We start from the raw sequence: 18313 nt of genomic DNA, 5'->3' as shown, positions 1-18313 counted from the left end.
CTATTTTACCCTCTCAGATCACAGGGGGAAGGGAGTCTCAAAAGCCAATTTGACCTACTGAAATCACTCCCATGAATCTGATTTGCAAGTGTTTCTAAATGTCTGCACTATTAGTCTCCTAATAGCACTGGAAATTTGGTTGCAAGTCTCACGCTATTGGTGATTTTTGCTATCATCTAATAATAATATTTTTAAAGTAAAGGAATTACATTGCTGGGTATTTATCTTAAAATGGAAAGTTACTTACTCGTAGTCTTGTAACTTGTGTCTGTGGATCAATTAACCTAAAAATTTGTTTTTAAAGACAAACCAGAAAGTAAATTTTACCAAAGTGAAAGAAGATCATTCTGTAAATAAACATCAGTAGAAGTCAGGAATCAAACTTACTTTAAACAGTCACAAGTGACTAACAAGTGTGATTCTGTCATCCTGAAAACGTTATGGATGGCACGAGCTGCAAGTATTTGACGCATTGTTTCATAAACAACATCTGGGCTTTCATCAGACTTCACTTCCATAGAGCCAAGAAATCTTACAATAAATAACTGATGAAGAATTGAATCTAAGAAAAAAAAAATATTGAAAAAAAAACAAACTCCATTTTGGGATTCCCATTCAAAACCAAAGGTGGACTGCAGTCAGGAAAACTCCAAACTCCCCATAACTTGAAAAGAGATAGTTCCTACTTAGCAATTTGAGGTGCAGTTACTACACAGCACATCACACATCTTTTCATTTGGTTAATGAATACAAAAGATGCAATGAATCATTTTTACAGCAGATCTTCAGACAGTAGTTTGATTTAACTTGACCTGTAAAATACCTTGCAATGCAATTGAGCATTTTAAAACCAGTGTTAAATTAGAAGAGAGAAGCTAGAGATGAAAATAGAACTATAATTGTCAAAATTTATTTTTATTTTGCATTGAAATTAAATTTTTGTTTTACCTTCTGTTTCAGGTTTTGAGCCTCCAGATTCACCAAAAGGATTTGTGCGTCTATTAAAAAATGAAAACATTAAAGCAGGAGTCAGATTACAGGAACCATTCGTGGATAGTGCAGTAGACTCATGCTGCATAAAATACCAACATGTAATGAGTTCACAAACTTGTAATTTGGAGGAATAATGTATAATGAATCAAAAGGAGAAGCAATTTCATCAGGAGTGAGACATAATTTGCTGTATTTGAGGACCCACATTATGGGGAAAATACCAGATATTATTGTCCTATTGCTGCCATAGAAAGTTTTGCTTGCTTTTTTTTTTTTTGCTTTTTTTTTTTTTTAATATATTTGAATTAAGCCCAAACCAAAACCTTGGTAGTGCTTGAAAAGGTGTAGTTTTAGGGGATGAAATTTCACAGAACAGCTTCAGGAAGCACAGCCAAACACCAGGCCCTTTCAGTACTCCATAGGAGCACCCACTTCTCATCAGTGTCAAGGTGCTGAATTACTTACTCAAGAGAAGCCCCTGGGTTTGTTTCAAATGCAGCTTTCTCAAAACATCACTGGGGTTTTACTCCTAGAGGGTCAAGAGAAATGTGGCTATTTCTGGCTCTAAGAGACAGATTTACTATCAGTTACAGACAAAAGTGAAAATACTCTAGGCTTCCAAGTCTGCATTTTTCAAGAACAGTAAAGGAATGAGCACAGGAGATGGAGACATTTTATTTAAAATTTGTAGAGGAAATCACCCATTCTCTTTGGCTGACTGGTAGCTGAAAAGCTATTGGCAACAGTTCTATAGAGTTCAAATTAGGTTTTTTATGGGATTGATTAAAGTGTCACCTTGATAATTAGTGTTCTAAAAGCAAATTTCAGAAGTATGAGGGGAAAAAAAAAGTTCAGTTACACATACTGACTGTCAGTTTATTTTATCAATTATCAGAAATGTTTTAACTAAGAGATGGCTGGTTTAAAGGAATAAATTTTTTCTAGATTGAAGCCAAGATGGCATTGCTACAATGTTTAGATAGCATGGACTCAATCAAGAACCATCCCATTAAATGCTGACCTGTGTAATTACAGTAAAAGTAATTTTTTTCTACTAGCATCTTCTATTGCTCATACTTTTCTTGTCATTTAATATTAAACACAATGCAATCTCTCAAAAGGCAAAAATAAAATTTAAATATTTGTCATCAGTATGAGAAACCAAACGTTACCTATCTGTACAAACACTGCAGTTCTTTATTGAAGGTGATGGTTAATTGAAAATACTGAGCTCAACTCTATCATTTCTGCTATGAAAAATATTATTTTCTAGACTAGAGTCATAGCTGATGACATCAGAGAATATTCTGAGTTGGAAGGGACCCCCAAGGATCATCGAGTCCAGGTCTCCAGTGAGTGGCCCATACAGGGATTGAATCCACAGTCTGGGTGTTACTGCCACCCTGCTCTGACCAACTGAGCGAGACCAGGCTACCACAGGAATTCAGCTAAGTCTTAAACTTTCCACTTCCTGCAATACAGTTCAAGTCTCTTTTAAATCAGTGTATTCTGAAGATCTAGTTGGCCACCTGCTTATCCTGCTATACCAAACAACAGCAAGAAGAAAACTCTTGAAAAAAGTAAAAAATAGTTGCGTATTTTTAATTTCAACTCTTAACATCTGTGAGATGCAATTCAAAATTCAAATATTTTCCTAGAGGTGGGGGATAGAAGACATTTTGTGACAAGAGTCACATAAATTAGTTTTCATCTCTTTGGCTGTTTTTGTTCTTCTTAAGAGCAGCTGGATCTGCAATTACATTTTCTTAATATCTCAGTTCTATAGATATAGCTCTAGAAATGCAGTGATCAGTTACAGGTCTTTGGTTCTTAGTACATCTCCCACTCAAATATAATAACAAGTAGGAGAAAATGTTTTATTTGTTTTGGATGAACTCTCAGATGATTTTAACTTGTCTGTATGTGAAATTACTCTAGAAGCCTAGACCATTTTCACTCACCTTTCAGCTTAAGAGGAGTGTCATCGTATGCCATCATCACCTGGAGGTAGGGCTACCAAATTTCTCTTGAGTTTCCAAGAGGAAATAACCCAAGCTGCTGGGTAAGCAAGCAATAGGAAAGGAAAATACTTCATGAAACCAAAAGTTTAAAATCAATCAATTAATAAAAGCATTGGCTGTTAAAGCAAAAAAAGCTGCTGCAAAATCAAAAACTACACCTTGATTCTAGTGATGCAATTAAGCCTTTTTCTACAATTATATTTAACAGTTTAACAAATTGTTTTGCTTCACTGGCCACTGCAAAATTTGTGACGTCAGGGAAAAGGCAATGTGTGTGCTGGAGCTGAATCTTAAATGTGATTTTCTTGTCTGTTTGTTTTTGAATTAGTAACATTAACTTTAGGGATTTTTTCCTTCACTGCATTTCCTACCTGCCTGATTGCCCTGATGATTTTGCTTGGCCAGGCAGATCTTCACTGACTGGAGATATTATGTCAAATTGGATCGGAGTGTCAGGGGCAACAAGGGAATCCAAAGAAAGTGCTGAGAGAGCTGCTGAGTCAGATCCCAGCGACCCTGTGCTGCTGGTACGAACTGCAGGAGGACGAGATTGTCTACAACAAAACCAAAAAGGCAAAGTTAGGGCATGTGAGTGTAGATTGGTTGATCATAAATTAAACCATAGGGGACACCAATACATCTAAATTCTGGAATATTGTAAAACAAAACAAAAGCTAAAAACCTGAAAATCAGGGTATAGCAAACAAATCTATGTACCTAGTCAAGTTTAAGTTACTACTTCCATTAATAATTGCATCAGATGTTTTAACATCAATATATAATCACATATTAAGTATAATACAATCTGAGGTCTGCTTCCAAGAGTTGGACACATGAAGAAAAATCTCATCATGAAATTACACAATACAACAGATATGATGAAACAAACCAAAGTGTCCACCAGCTGGCACTGGGATTACTTTTACCAATGGATGCTCAACAGTGCTTCAGCAGTGAAAGGCATGTTCAGGAAATTTTCCTGTGGCCTATCAAAGACTTAGTTCTGATCACAGAAAGCTTTCTAGTTTTGTTAGGCTTTTCTTTTTTCCTCCTGGAACTTTATCCAAGATTTTCTTTTTATATGTACATCTCAAATGCCCTCTGGTTGCTTCACTCACACAGCTGGCCTCATGCTCTCGTGCCTCTGCTGAAAGGAAGGAGAAGGAGTGACAGCCTCCAGAGCTGACTGATTCACACGGGCAGCAATTTCCTGCAGCAGAGATGGGAAAAAATAACTGAAAACGTTTTTCTCAAAATAAACTTTCAGATTTTATTTATATGCAACTGGAAGAAGTTATAAACTCAACCCTTCATGAAAATCTTGCATTCTTGTATTTTTGCCAGCACACCTGCAGCATTTTCTTCTAACTTTTCTTCAAACATGTATCCTGATGTTAACTTTCTCAATTTAAATGAACACACTGGCCTTACAATACTGCCAATGTCAATAAAAAGCAGCAATAGAGAAAAGTTCCAATGATAACTGTGGCTAAATAAGCAAATGTAGCCAGGAAAACAAAAAGAAAAATCTCATTTGAGAAATGCAGCCCTCAACTTTGAACTAAAAAACATGAAGACACACTTCATATATAGATATATGCTCTGTTATAAAAGAGTTTTTATTGGGTCAATTCCCCTAATTTAGTAAGCAAAAATCATTATGTAAATTTGTATTAATATGAATTTACTCTATAAATATAAATGTTAACATATTACTGATAACTATGAATTTTAGTAAAGTTACCTCTGGGTTTTCACTTAGATATATCTGCTTGGATATGTTGTTTATGGTGCATATCCACTGAAAAAGAGGAAGAAAAAAGAAAACAAATTCATGTCATGTTTTCTAAACAAACTTGATTGAATACCTGAGTTGCTAGTTTCAGCACTTTTTCTACTTCCTTTGTCAACTCAGGGAGCCAAATATTCTGCATACACAGCTTGTCAATAAACTCACTGGCACCTGCATACTGCACCTTGCACTTCTAGATTTCACTCACAGAAATTATTTTAGTCATACTACAGCTAAACTAAAGAAAGCTTAACTCACAACTCTAAGGAATTAAAAAAAACCTTCTCAGGATTCTCTGTTCTTCTTTATTCTGTGATGCAGATAACATTGTTTCCTCAAGACATTATAAAAATTCAGTTTGGCTTTTGTGGAATTTGCTCATTTCTTGCACCTGCAAGCTAGAACCTGCACGCTCTCTCTGCTCTGGAAAACCATTTGCTCCTGTTCCTGGCTTCTCAACTTTTATCTGAAGGAGGAAACTAACAGGAACACTAAGATAAACAAGGTATTACTAGCAAAGACAATTTATTAATAAGTAGAAACGGAAAAAAATTTGCAGTATCCAGCTACGGTTAGGAATGCATTCTTTCTGTGCATCAGAAAATCACTGAGCTCCATGCACACCTCCTATAAGCTTACCTCTTCATAATCTTTTTTACTTTCTGCCTGTAAGATTGAAGACCTGAAAGAGGAGAATGGAAAACACAATTTTGTGTATTTAAAATGCCTCACAAATACAGTCAGCCAGGAAATTGCATTTTCATATTTACACACTGAACAACAATTTATGAAAGCCTGAAGATTGTGCTTGTGCTGAGTGCAGTCAACATTTAATTAGGATGGGGAGGAAGCTATGCTTTCCTTTCAACAGGAAACAGAAAAGCAACACAATTCTAATTGTGTCCATGTAACACTAAAGTATTCACAAAATGCAATAATATGTGATTGTCTACCAATTATGATAATCTTATTCTGAAATACTACTCAGCTACATTATAGTTTATAAACAAAAATCCAGACATTACACAATTAAAAGGATATCCCAGATTTTGCTTCTAAATATCCACAAAATACATCAAGCTAACATCTGGCCAAAGGCAGACCACCTTTCTTACCCCAGTTTGTGAGTCTACTATTTCTAAGAGGAAACAGCAATATAAGACCACTCACTTTTTGCCATCAAAAGATGTTATCTGGAAACAGTACCGTCTGTCCTCACAGTCCACAGCCATCACAGAGCAATTGTCTATGTCCATGACAAGTCCCCCAGCCACATCACCTCTTGCCTGGCTCATCAGATTTCCACCTTGAGTGAAGTAAAACTGCCTCTCCCAACTGGAAGACACCAGCCCTGTCTTACTAAAAGATAAAAAGTCCTCAATTAGCCTCTCTTTTTTGCTCAGACACTCTATAATATCAGCTGCTGCAATTGTGTTCTAATACAGAAATTCATACTTCATTCAGTATTTTACTTTAACTGTTATAAAAGTAATCAGCTTTTTTTTTTTTTTTTTTAATTCCTTGGAGCTTATTAAATAAATTACAGTACAAGAATCTAAATGTTACAACCTATTATTAATAGCTCTCAAAAACAGCTGGACTTCCTTGGATGCACAGCTCCTTCCTGTGCACAAGCCACTGCTGCATGGAATCCAGAAACTCCTTCCAAGGGTATTTTGGTTAACAGATACTTTGCTTTGTTTTATTAGTAACTTGAATCCCAAAGCTTTAACACACACTTCCAGAACAATCCTAGATAGATGGAATCTTGTTACTTCCCAGTTAGGATGCAGAGAAATTACACTCTCAAACCCATTTTTTAACTGTGAAAATTCAGGCAAAATTAGACTAAAATCAGGACAATTATACTTTGCACCTGAATGACATTGTCAGTGTAACAATGGATTTAACACTAATTAGGTGAAGTCCAAAGAAAGAAACAGAATAGCTATTATGTGACTTATTGAACTAAACTTATAAAATCAGCATAGCTAACATTTAAAAAACTGGCTTCTCTAGGTTCCCTTTCCCAAAATTAAATATACTCTGGAATTTTAAAATAATAAGTTACTCTTACTTTCTTGCATTGAGATAGCCAGCTTTCCGTGTTAGATTCCTATGAGCAGGAAATTTAATAGGATCAGGATCAGGCAAATAGAGTGGATCACTGGCTACTTCCAAATCCTCTATAGTTTGTTGCATGTTTTCTACTTCACAATCCATTTCTCTGCGAACACTAAGATAAAAAATGTGTTATTAAGAAAGATAATTTCTTACTAAGTAGAAACAGAAAAAATAATACTGATTCAAGTTCAAAATTCAACAAAGCCAACTTACTTCTGTACACTTGTGCCAATATTGGTCAAAAATTCTTCCAGTTGCTCAGTAAGATTTTCTGAACCCATTTTAAAAAAGCTTATCTTTAAAAAAAAAAGAGGAAAAGGGAGAATTTAGACATTAATAAAACTACACTAACAATTAACAGATGAAGTCATAGGAGTTTAAAGTTTCTCAGAGAAATCTTTTTTCATCCTCATTCCAACCAAAGCCTCTTACTAAAAGCAGCAGAATGTGTGTTTATGGCTGCAGGTGAAGGCTGCTGCTGGCACTGCACTGGGATTTGTGTCACAAGGACGTGAACAGAGCTGCCTGGAGGAAACACAGAAGCACACAGGAACTGCCCTGGAAAAACTCCCAAGGTCTCTCTGTCCTTTTTCAAGCCCACCATTCTGTTATGGGGGGTTATTTGGGGCACACAGGAGAGAAAAAACCTGTGAGTATTTGTCCAGGGCCATCCACAGAGAACTAACAATATGTATTTTAAGCACAGGGTACTCCACAATGGGCCAGATAATCTGCCACAGCTAAACTGAGGTTAGTCATGAGAACTCTCAGAACAGGAAGCTCTGGGACATGGCCCTGCCCTTCCGTTTCTTAGATTCAGTAAGAAGCTCCACCTAAGCAACAGGTTGCCCTACTTTACTACACTAAACATGCACAACTTGGCTCTTAAATACAAGCTGCAAAGTTTCAAAAGAAAGCAAGAGTTCTTGCCTTTCCAAAGTTTTCAGACAGTGTACAGAAGTTAATTTCTACACAGGTCACTGCAGCAGTGCCAGATGCTGGAAAGCTTGACTTGCAAAAAAACCCATTAAGCCCATGCTTAATGACATACTTTCGAAATTGCAAATTAAGTCTGTCCAAGTAACTTTAACATAGTTGTATTTTCTGTAGCACCCATCCTCAAGTAAACCAATGATGAACTTATTAAGCAAAACCAAACCAGAATGTTTTTTAGCATTCTGGCTCTTTCACAGCCTTGATTGAAAACAGTAGTTATATAGTTTTTGATGATTATCTCATTTCAGAATAGCTGCCACAGGAATGAGTTTAACTGTCTCCATGTTACTTACTGAGAAGATTCACTTCTATGTGGACTTGCATGAAAGCTCTAATCAGCTCTTCCATTTACTGGAATCAAATGCCCAACAGTGAAAATCTAGGCATTACATGAAATCCAGCCATCTGGGTTTTGGGGGGAAATTAACCATTATATTTTCACTCAGATTTTGCTAAAAGACTCTCTGATGGCAGTGAGGGCATCTCATGAAGAGCTTCCTGCAGTGAGTGGGCAATGACCAGTGATAACTAATGGCACAGTCAGGGCAGCAGCTGTGGCAGCTCAGAGATGTGGATGGGGGCGTATTTTTCTCTGTTTCCATCCTTGGACTGCAGAAGAGGGCTTGCAATGGATTTCACTACATCAACCTTCATAAAGTACTTTTATATCTTCTTTCAGACCTCCTGCTTTCAGAATATGAAATTACCTGAGCTTGCATGTATCCTAGCAAGGGCTCTAGAAGAGAAATTTTCTTTTTGTACTGGAGAGTATTTAATGCACAGAAATAATGCATCATAGTCTGATGCTGCTTTTTCCTTGAAGTATATACATCTTCTGTAACTTCAGCCTTGATCTGAAGAGACACAGACAAGGGGAGGGAAAAAAAGGAATGTTTGAGACTTGGCATTGATCACATGCCTTCTGGTCAGCTTTATAGTCAGCATGGAAAAATCCACAGTCATGTTGTACCCTATATCACCAGCTGCTGCATGTTTTACTTTGCAATTCTGCTTCTCTAATTTAAACATGAGATATGTGAAAAATAAATACAGCATTCTTCTCTACCTGGAAAGTGTGGTTATTTCTTCACAAAAACAAACTGAATATGATATCACAATATTATTCCTAAAGCATTGTCAGTGTTACAGGACAGGCATGTATTGGAGAAATCTGCTTTTATATCTAGACTGCTAAAGCATAAACTATCAAATGTCACACAGAATCTACCATACACCGTGTTCCATCATACATATATATAAAATGAAAATTATTTCTTCTCTGAAAATCTTTATATTAAGATTTTGTTTTACAAACCTTTTCATTTTCCTTTCTTTTTGACAATCGGCTGTATCTGGTAATGGCAGCATCATGGTCTAAGAAATCAAGAGAGAATTTATTATCATTTTCAAAAGTTAACGACTTATGAAACAGAGCAGAAAAACTTTTATATCGAAGTGTTACACAGACAGCTGAATGCAAAGTTCTGGCATATTAACACCTTAAGGAATTGTTCTTTTCTGTTTACAATCATTTCACTGCAACAAATAATTGGGCTGAAGAAAAATTCTAACCAGATGCAAATGTTACCAAGTTGTTACAAAGTTTCCTAAACATCCACTATTTTTCAAAGAAAAACTGTCCATTAAGTAGAGAAACTTTACATTATGAAAAACTATCTTATCTTTTTTGCTTCTAAAGCAATGAAACAATTTTCACTGAGAGAAGTAGAATCTTATTTAAATAGTAAGTTCTCTACAAGGATATATTAGAGGCAGCTAAAAACATAACTTCTGAAAATAGGGAGGAGAACTATGAAATTCATTTTAGGAATGCAATTTTTTTATTGACCAAGTCCTGACTTTAAGAAGCGAGCTAGCACCTTACTCTTTTTGAAATTTTGGTGGCATAATCCTACATTATTTAATAATCATACATACACTTAAGATGTTGTAAAAAACCCTTTCAATTTGCCTTAACGCTTCAGTACACAAAGCAGGGATTTACAAGTGAACCGGGGAAAGCTGAGTGCCTAAGCATCACTCAGAAAAATTACACCTTAATTAGTTACTTTAAGCCTACAGGCTTAACTCCACTAGTTAAGTACAAATAATAATCTACAATAATACTGTTGTCTTGTAATACTGATAAGATCAAGTCTTTACACTTACCATTACTTGCAATTTGGAAAACTTCTTTAAGAGTTAATATCTCTAAAAAAAAAAAAAAAATCACAATTTAAATAAGTTGTCATTAATGTAACAGTCATGTATTACAGTTTCTCATGTAATGTTTCACTGCTGAGCAGTTGAAGGTAACACCTTGTACCATACTGAGCTACCAGCACAAGCATTACATGGCCAGGCAAGTCTGTCTGCTCCTACCAGTGGCCTGAGGATCATTTCAGTGCTTTAAAAAAAAAAAAATACTGTAATACTGTAAGAAGGAATTTATTTTCAAATGTCTTTGAAACTCATCATCAATACAACTGTGTCACCTGTAGTTCCAGTCTGGGTTCTGGTTTGAGCTGGGGAAATGGAAGCACGGGAGATGGGTAGTATCAAAGCCCAAAATACATTGGGACTCCTCCTAGCTAAAATGAGCTGAGTTCCAGCTGGTTATTGTCTCACTGTGTCAGGAACTGGAACTAGCACAGTACCTTACACATGCTCTGATCTTGGTTGTGGTTTGTGCCATATTACAATACAAATCAGCAGAGAAACATGCTCAACTTTATGGTAAAGCAAATATAAAAAAACTGTCCAGGAAATGCCTATGAAGACCATAAAGAAGCGTAGAGTCATTACAAACTACACCAGCTGGTGGCTAAATCTTTCAGCAGGAAAATTTAACTTGTGATTATTGCCTCAGGGATGCCTCTTCAGTGAGTACTAACAGGAGATTTTTCAGGTCCTGAGAAGTAATAGCCTTGGGATAGTCATGATCCCTTGCCCCAAAAAATAAAACAAACCATAATCTTTTCAATCCATAATTTTGCTGTGAACTATTACCAAAGAAGTATTTTCCAAACTTCATGAAGAGTTAAAAGACTTATGAAAGACTTGTAATTTTTATTTCAATTTAGACTTCAGATATTCATATCTTAGGTATACCCACTCTAGAAGGTTCACAGTAGGGATATTTAAGTTACTTGAGGTTTAACTCTTAAAATTCCTACTTGGAAGCCCATTTGCCACAGCAGTCTGTTCACTCCAGTATCTTGAGTAAAATCTATCATCACACATATTAGATGTTATTTTAAACCAGGCACATGATACAATTACTACAAAACTGGAAGCATCTTATGTCTGCACATAAGAAGTCACCAGTGCTACCAGCAGGGTTGAATAACCACATTACTAAATCTTAATACAGTAAGTACTACAACTTTGACACTTTGCCTTATGAGCTTAGTCCAGCAATTATATTGATGTTATGATCAGATACACAAATCTTTCCTGAAAATTATTCTTTCCTAACATTTCTGAGTAGCTGCTAATTGTTCATCTTGAAAAGAAGGTAAGTTCTTCTCTAATGTAAGTAATATTTTTGTTGAAACAATAACAATGTTAAGTTCTACTGTAATACTGTCATGAATAGAAATAACTTACTTTTCTTTTTAAATGGGGAGATGCATACTTTTGAGAGCTGAAAAATAAGTTGTGTATTCTGTTCAGTGAAACAAGAGCTAAAAAGATTAAATGCCATGTTTTTATTGTTGCTGCTGTTGATAAAAAACAGTATTTGGTCCTCTACCTTTTAGATCCCTTTCTTTAAACTGGGTAATAGGAAACATCATTGCATCTGCAAGCTGAGTTGAAAGTACTGCATGGCAAGAGCTGAGCTGAAAAAGACAAAAGAAGAAAATCTTAGGAAAGCAGTGCTGACGCCAAATCAAATCACAATAGATGGACATCAATGTCACTCAAAGACAACATGTACAACTCAAACACATTTTTGCATGTTCTTTTTTTTGCAGCTACTTTTTTCTAGAGTTCAGATGTCATCATCAGCTTTTTATAAGAAAACTTTTAGAGTTTAGTTTTTTGTCTGAATTTTTCCAAGTTACTGGATCATGTCCAAAAACAGCCTCATTCTGACTCTTATCCTGACTAGTCAGTTTATTTCTCCAGTTTCCCTCCAGCTACATCACGGCCCATCTTTCACACCTCACAGAGGTAGAATAAAATGTGATCCTCCTCCTAAAATGCTGTTTAGGAGGAGAGGGATCACAGCAAAAATCCTGATTCAGCTCTTAATGGTGCTCAGCTGTGTGTCCTATGAGTCAGTGTCTAAGAGAGACAGCAGGAGGGTCCTCTGTCAGTCAGGTATCTGAAATCAGGCAATACAGATACCCTCAGGTACATAGTTGCTAACTGACACTGTGTGATGGTTTTGGCTCTATCTCTAGCAGTTAAACTACATTTTTTTGTCAGCAATGTATCCTCATTTTGCTGAATTTATTCTTTATCTTAAGGTTACATAACTTTAAATAGATGCTGCAATATACAATTAATTGTTACCTTGTTGATGAATGAATGCCATTTCTATATCTCCTGCCTTAAAACAGAATAATTATGCAGTTTAAGTCTGACAGCATTAGCAAAAGCACTTACCTCATCAATCACTTTTGCAAATTGCTGCAGAGTCGAAGTCATGACTTCATCATCTCCCCCAAGTGGAAAACGCTGAAAAGGCAAAAAGAGTTGTTGTTTGCAGTGTTTTCTGCCATTCACAAAACTGGATGAATCATCTCTATATCAGGTATTCCATTAGTTTAAAATATTGCACAGTTAAGATACACTGAAGCAGTTCACCTCATTTGGTGGAAAGGAGGAGAGGGAGTAGCAGCCTCTTAACAGAAGCCAATTTTTGTTTTTAACATTTTTAACCTCAGAAAAGGGGACCCATCAGCAAAGCTACAGAGAACCCTCCATAGTACAGGTTACAAGGGAAGAAAGCTTTGGATTCCACAGTTTGTGCTTTCAGAGATGGAATTATGCTTGCAGAATAAATTATGGTTGTAATTTGGAGATTGCAATGCAGTCTCTTCTCTTTGTGACTATTTAAGCACTTAAGAGTAAAAAGGTTTATAAAGTAAAACCAAAACAGAACTATCCTAAGCAATTCTCAAAAAAACTAATCCAAAAGTAAAATACTTCAGAAGTTATTAATATTCATCGTGGTAAGAGGAACTTCATTCTGGTTTAGTTGGAAGAACTAAAATTAAGACAGTAGATTCTTCTGGCAATGATTTGAACCACCAACCACAGCAGTTCATTTTATCTGGACCAAACCTAAATACATTCTACACTGTGCTCTGGGAGATACAAGACTACAAAAATACACAGTCCTGACCACACACAGACAACATGATTTACGCAGTACCTGTTTCTCATATTCCTTCAGAAGCTTTGAAGTCAGATGAGTTGCTGCACTTAATTCATTCTGATAAAAAAATAAAGGGAAACATGAAAATCAGTAAAAAGTCAAACAGTTAAAGTATATATAAATTTAAAATACAGCCACAAACTCAAATTTTTAGAAAAACTTACAAAATAGATTATGTTTCTGGCATCAAAGTGGAGTTATTTCTGGATGAGTGAAACATTAATATATTGTGGGTAAAAAAATTACCTCTAATCTGATACATATTATTATACACAAACATTTTAGAAACACCTGGGAAATACATTAAAGCTATTTGGAGAACAGAGAACATAACTTCATTTGTTATAAGAAATTCTGTTGCATGAAAAATTACAAGAATTTAGTCTTTACCACTCCCTAACATACAGAAAAATAAAACCTAATTCTTAATTTATTTCACTTCTATGTTTAAAGCATATGGAAGTTAAAGAAAAGCATATTGCTCATCATAATGTCAAAAAAAAGCAAGAAACATGAAATGTGGTTCCAAAGCTTTATAATGCATTCAAGAATTTCATTAACACTACCTGAGCATCATATATTCTGTGCATGGCTTGAAACAACTGATTGATGTAATTGGATATTGCAGCAGCATCTTCTTCAAATACTCCCAGCAAAGAGCGGGTCTGTAGCAATCAAAGAGCCAAAACATGAACGTGACAAGTTAGAAGAGAAAAATTAAAATATAATGGGATTTCCGTCACAAATAGCATTATTTCAGGTTTCATTACTGAAAATTTTATAAACCCTCCGATAACATTTAAAGGAATGATACCTGTTGCATGCCCAAGAATCTTACAGATATCCAAGATCAGCCTTTCTCCTACTGTCAGCCTCTCTCCAGCTTAATACATTTTCAGAAAGGAAAGGGCCAAGGGAGATAGACAACTGTTAAATGTTGAAACTGTGGGAAACTACTGGGCTCACTATGGTACATCCTTAAGGAGAAAGGGTAAAAATTACTGGTATTAAACAGCTGGCCAATATTATACACATTTCCTCCGCAGTGAGATCCAAATAAAGGCTGTGACTGTCCCATACTATCCAACCTGAACACAGACAGTTGCTGGTTGTGCTTGGATCTATAATTTACCTGTGGAATAACCATCAATTCTGTGATCAAAAGGTTGAGGAACTAGACCAAACCAAAGCAAACAATACGACCTGTGCCTGATTTTCCTCAACATGAATGTTTCTCACCACTGAAAGGGAGTAAAAAGATCTCTCCTTACCCCAGCTTGTCAGTCTGTCTGTTCCTCAGCTAGTGTCACCCACAAGCCTGATGGCTCCTGTGTCCAACTGCACTGCCTGCATCACTGATGGTGCTTAACAGCATCCACCTCAAAAGCCAACCTCTTTTATCACTAGCCACCTATTAGACTAAATCACTCACCTCCATTTGTAAGCCCAACTATCCAGCCAGTTTTTCCACTCAGGTCACAGTCCATACCTCTCCCTTTTGGCCAGAAGAATGCTGCCAGACCGTGTCAGAGTCCTTGCATAAGTCAGGGTGATTGACATTCTCTGCTCTCCCTTCTGCCCAAATGACTGACTCGATAAGAAGGCAATCAGGTTGCTCAGGTGTAATTTGCCTGTAAGCTTAAATGAGATGCTGACTGCATGTTCTTGCATCCTTTTTTGCATTTGGAAGCAAGGTTATTCCTCACCATGAGGATTTTGAATGGCTTCCAATCCCAAAGGGGCAAAAGGAGAGGATGTACAAGTAACCCTGTTCAGGATATATATACCCTGGCTTGTCTTAAAACATCGGTTGCGACGCTTGGCTGTAGAAGCAGGAGCAGCGCATGCAAGAGCCACAAGGGAAATGTTTTAGCAAAAGGACTGTGCTTTGTTTCTTGGTTTGCACTAGAATTAATATTCAGACAGAAAATTGAAAGAATCATAAGCACATAACTGCTTTTCTTCCCAAACTATGACTGTTAAACACTTGAAATTGGAAATTCTAGTTTTCAGTCTTCCCTAGGCTTTCCTGAAATTACTCAAGTGTTTAGTCCATCTCCCCTTGAAGCATGAAGGTCTTTTTCAGCCATTTTTGACCATTTGCTTTTAATGATAATCAAAGACTACATCTTAAACCCATATAAAGTATATTATTTGACAATTCTTTTTACATGAAGTTCTTTAAGTTGCATTAGATGCCTGGCTGTATCACAACTACTATCATGCTATATGATGTCTAAAAGATATTTAAATATTAAAAAATATAATGAAACAGCATAATCAACACAATAAATAGCTTTAATGCTGGTTCTAGTTTATAAATCAAGTGGAAAGAGGTGGAGGACAACTCAAATCTTTGCCAGGTGTGGCAACATATGTCATCCTAACAGCCTTGACTCTCCCATTAAAGTAGACATACATGAAAGACTGCAAAAGAAAAAATAACATGGTACTGTAACCACTGAATTATATACTCACGAACTTTAAACCTGAACATAGATAAACCTGAGCTTCTAATTTTGAAGGAGTATTATGTAAGGTTTCTGGATTATTTACTCTTTAAAACTGAACATTGAAAAAATAAAAATTTCTGTTTTATTTTTAAAGTGTCAGTTATTGATGTCCAGCCATCAAAATAATATCATATGATACTGATAGAAAGAAATTAACCTGAAACTGTAAACAAGTTATGGCAGTCTTCTGCTTAGCATAAGATTAGAAGAATTGTTTACTTATGTTTCTAGTAAAAATCTACATCATTTTGCATGTTCTTTAGAAATCTTATAACCCGTGTTTGCAAGCAGGCAAACAGGAGAGGACCAGGGAGAAGCTGCACAAAGAAACCCCCTCTTTAGAAGTCAGTGCTAAGCCTTCTATGCCATCAGATGGAGGGCTCTGCAAGTGACAGGAGACAGAGCCGGCGCTACCATAGTCTCCTGACTTTTTTGTTGTGCAATGCTTTGGGAATGCAAATCAGTTCGAGCAGAAACTCTCTAAATACACACCGAGTATGTGTGTAATAATGTCCTAAGTTAATACATAATTGCTCTCTTTTGCATAGCAAAAGACTATGTAAACTTGGCGTTTGGTTTAGGCCTGACAAGCACAGTGGTTAGATTTTTGTCATGTGACAACAGGAAATGAAAGGGTTTGGACATTTTTGAAAAGCCTTTTCTTCCCTCAGACACAGAATAAGTTTGATATGACGTTTATATATTACAGTCAGTGTCTGAAACACGAACTCCAGGCCATAGTCCAGCACTAAACAACCCAGGCTGATGAGCTTTTCAACATTCCAGCGTAAATGTATGGAAGTCATGGCAACTCCTCCAGAGAGAGGATTCCGCTTTCTTCAAGCACCATTTGTTGCCATTTCCACTGCACTGATTTCAAAGTAACAGAAATTAACTAATGTAACAAACAGACCAACCGAACAGAAAACAGAGCTGAATCCTTCCTAGAGGACCTGGCTCCCAGAATTCACCTAAAATAGTGAATTGACTGAAAGACGTACATTTTAGATCTAAAACAGAAGACAATATTGGCAAATTCAATTACTTAAGTATCAGGCCTGTCTGTATCAGAAAAAACCTCACATGGAAGATTCTAGAATTAAAATTACATTCCAATAAGTAACATTTTTTTCATGTGCTTCCCAAATGTCCTCAGATGCTCCTAAGTTCATGATACATTTGACATTTCCTATAAATATGAATAGTTCTGACTTCATTATACTAAGAACAGACCTTCAAGAGATTATTTTTTAAAATCAGTATTATTACAAGACCTTCAAAATTTTTCCCTCCTCATGAGATGACATCAGGTTTGGCCCCTGGACCAGAACCCACATTAGAGGCCAGATCTCATCTCACATCTAGCATTTGAGCTATCTGGGGCTCTGTCCTCAGGAAATCAATTATTCCTGTTTTAAGTCGCCCTTCCACTTGATATAGAATGTCTTTTTAGCGTCTATATTTCCCTTTTTAACAAGTGAAAGTTTCTCTTTCTGTGATCAAGGAATTAAAATTACTAGTGCACATGCTTATGTGCACATGCTTATGTACTTATAGTATTGCAATATAGGACATCCTGCTCACTGCCTAAACCATGCATCAGAACAAGGATCTTAATTCAAAAGGCTGCCGCAAATAAAAATACATTGCAAACTTTTTTCCCGTATCTAAGAATCCCAGTACAAGGACTTGCTGTTGCTGCTGCCAGCAAGAGAAACCAGAGCAACTGAGTAAAGCATCTCCTACTCTAGAAAGGAGCTCCAGTGCACTACAGGGCATCGCTGACACAGATCAGGCAGCAGCAACGCAAGAGAAGAATCGGAGCAAGCAGAGGCCTCCGGGCACCATGTGCTTCCCACCTTCTCTCCGCACTAACCATCGCCGCGATAACCTCACCCACTACCTGCTTTTCGTATGGGTCTATTAAACCTTAGTGCACCTCAGTGAAAAACAAAGCGGAAAAATCGTTTTGAGAAGGCAACATGGGTTTTGTGGTCACGAGGTGTCCAAAATCGAGCCCGGGTGCGAAGGCGGGGGTGGGGATCAGGGAGCCGGTGCCGGCGCTGCCCTGACGGAGCTGCCGCAGCGCCCGGGCCCGGAGCGGCGGCCCCGCGCCCGGCCCGCAGCACTCCCGGGAACGGCGGCGGGGCCAGCGGAGCTCCGGGCAGGCGTTCGCAGGGCACGGCCGGGGCGAAAAGCCCGAGCCGAGACTGTCGGAGCCCCGCGGGGCCATGCAGGCAGCGTCCCCGCCGCGCTGCCGGGGCATCCCCCTCCCTCACGGCCACCGCCGCGGCTCTCCCGGGGCCGGGAGCGACAGGGAAACAGCGCTGGGCCCGGGAAGCAGGGGCTGGGCCCGATACGGCCTCCGCCGGGCCTGTCTCACCTGCGGGCTGTCCTCCAGCGTCTCCTCGATGGGCAGTTTGTCGATGCCGGGCATGGCGGCAGCGGCGCTGAGCCCCCGCGGCTCCGTTCCCCCCGCGCCGGA

General features: G+C 37.5%; 1 protein-coding gene across 2 annotated transcripts in view; it reads right to left on the bottom strand.

Annotated features, from left to right (window-relative positions):
- The window catches only part of APPL1 (adaptor protein, phosphotyrosine interacting with PH domain and leucine zipper 1), a 25958-nt gene extending 7645 nt beyond the window's left edge, over window positions 1-18313 (bottom strand). For both annotated transcript variants that reach the window (XM_005522114.3, XM_014251674.2), the window contains exons 1-18: window positions 18212-18313; window positions 13882-13980; window positions 13313-13372; window positions 12541-12612; window positions 11681-11768; window positions 10096-10137; window positions 9242-9300; window positions 8634-8780; window positions 7144-7226; window positions 6884-7042; window positions 5977-6165; window positions 5446-5488; window positions 4759-4815; window positions 4133-4224; window positions 3386-3568; window positions 949-998; window positions 388-562; window positions 248-284 (exon numbers count right to left, since the gene is read on the bottom strand). In XM_005522114.3, coding sequence (XP_005522171.1) covers window positions 248-284; window positions 388-562; window positions 949-998; window positions 3386-3568; window positions 4133-4224; window positions 4759-4815; window positions 5446-5488; window positions 5977-6165; window positions 6884-7042; window positions 7144-7226; window positions 8634-8780; window positions 9242-9300; window positions 10096-10137; window positions 11681-11768; window positions 12541-12612; window positions 13313-13372; window positions 13882-13980; window positions 18212-18265 — 1689 coding nt within the window. In that variant the 5' untranslated portion in view covers window positions 18266-18313. The remainder of the gene's footprint in view (window positions 1-247; window positions 285-387; window positions 563-948; window positions 999-3385; window positions 3569-4132; window positions 4225-4758; window positions 4816-5445; window positions 5489-5976; window positions 6166-6883; window positions 7043-7143; window positions 7227-8633; window positions 8781-9241; window positions 9301-10095; window positions 10138-11680; window positions 11769-12540; window positions 12613-13312; window positions 13373-13881; window positions 13981-18211) is intronic.

Source organism: Pseudopodoces humilis, chromosome 13 (assembly GCF_049639895.1).
Source record: "Pseudopodoces humilis isolate 2021_Gansu_Grassland_sample_001 chromosome 13, ASM4963989v1, whole genome shotgun sequence".
Lineage (NCBI taxonomy): Eukaryota > Metazoa > Chordata > Aves > Passeriformes > Paridae > Pseudopodoces > Pseudopodoces humilis.
Note: the sequence above shows the minus strand (reverse complement) of the source record. Positions and strands in the feature narration are given on the sequence as shown.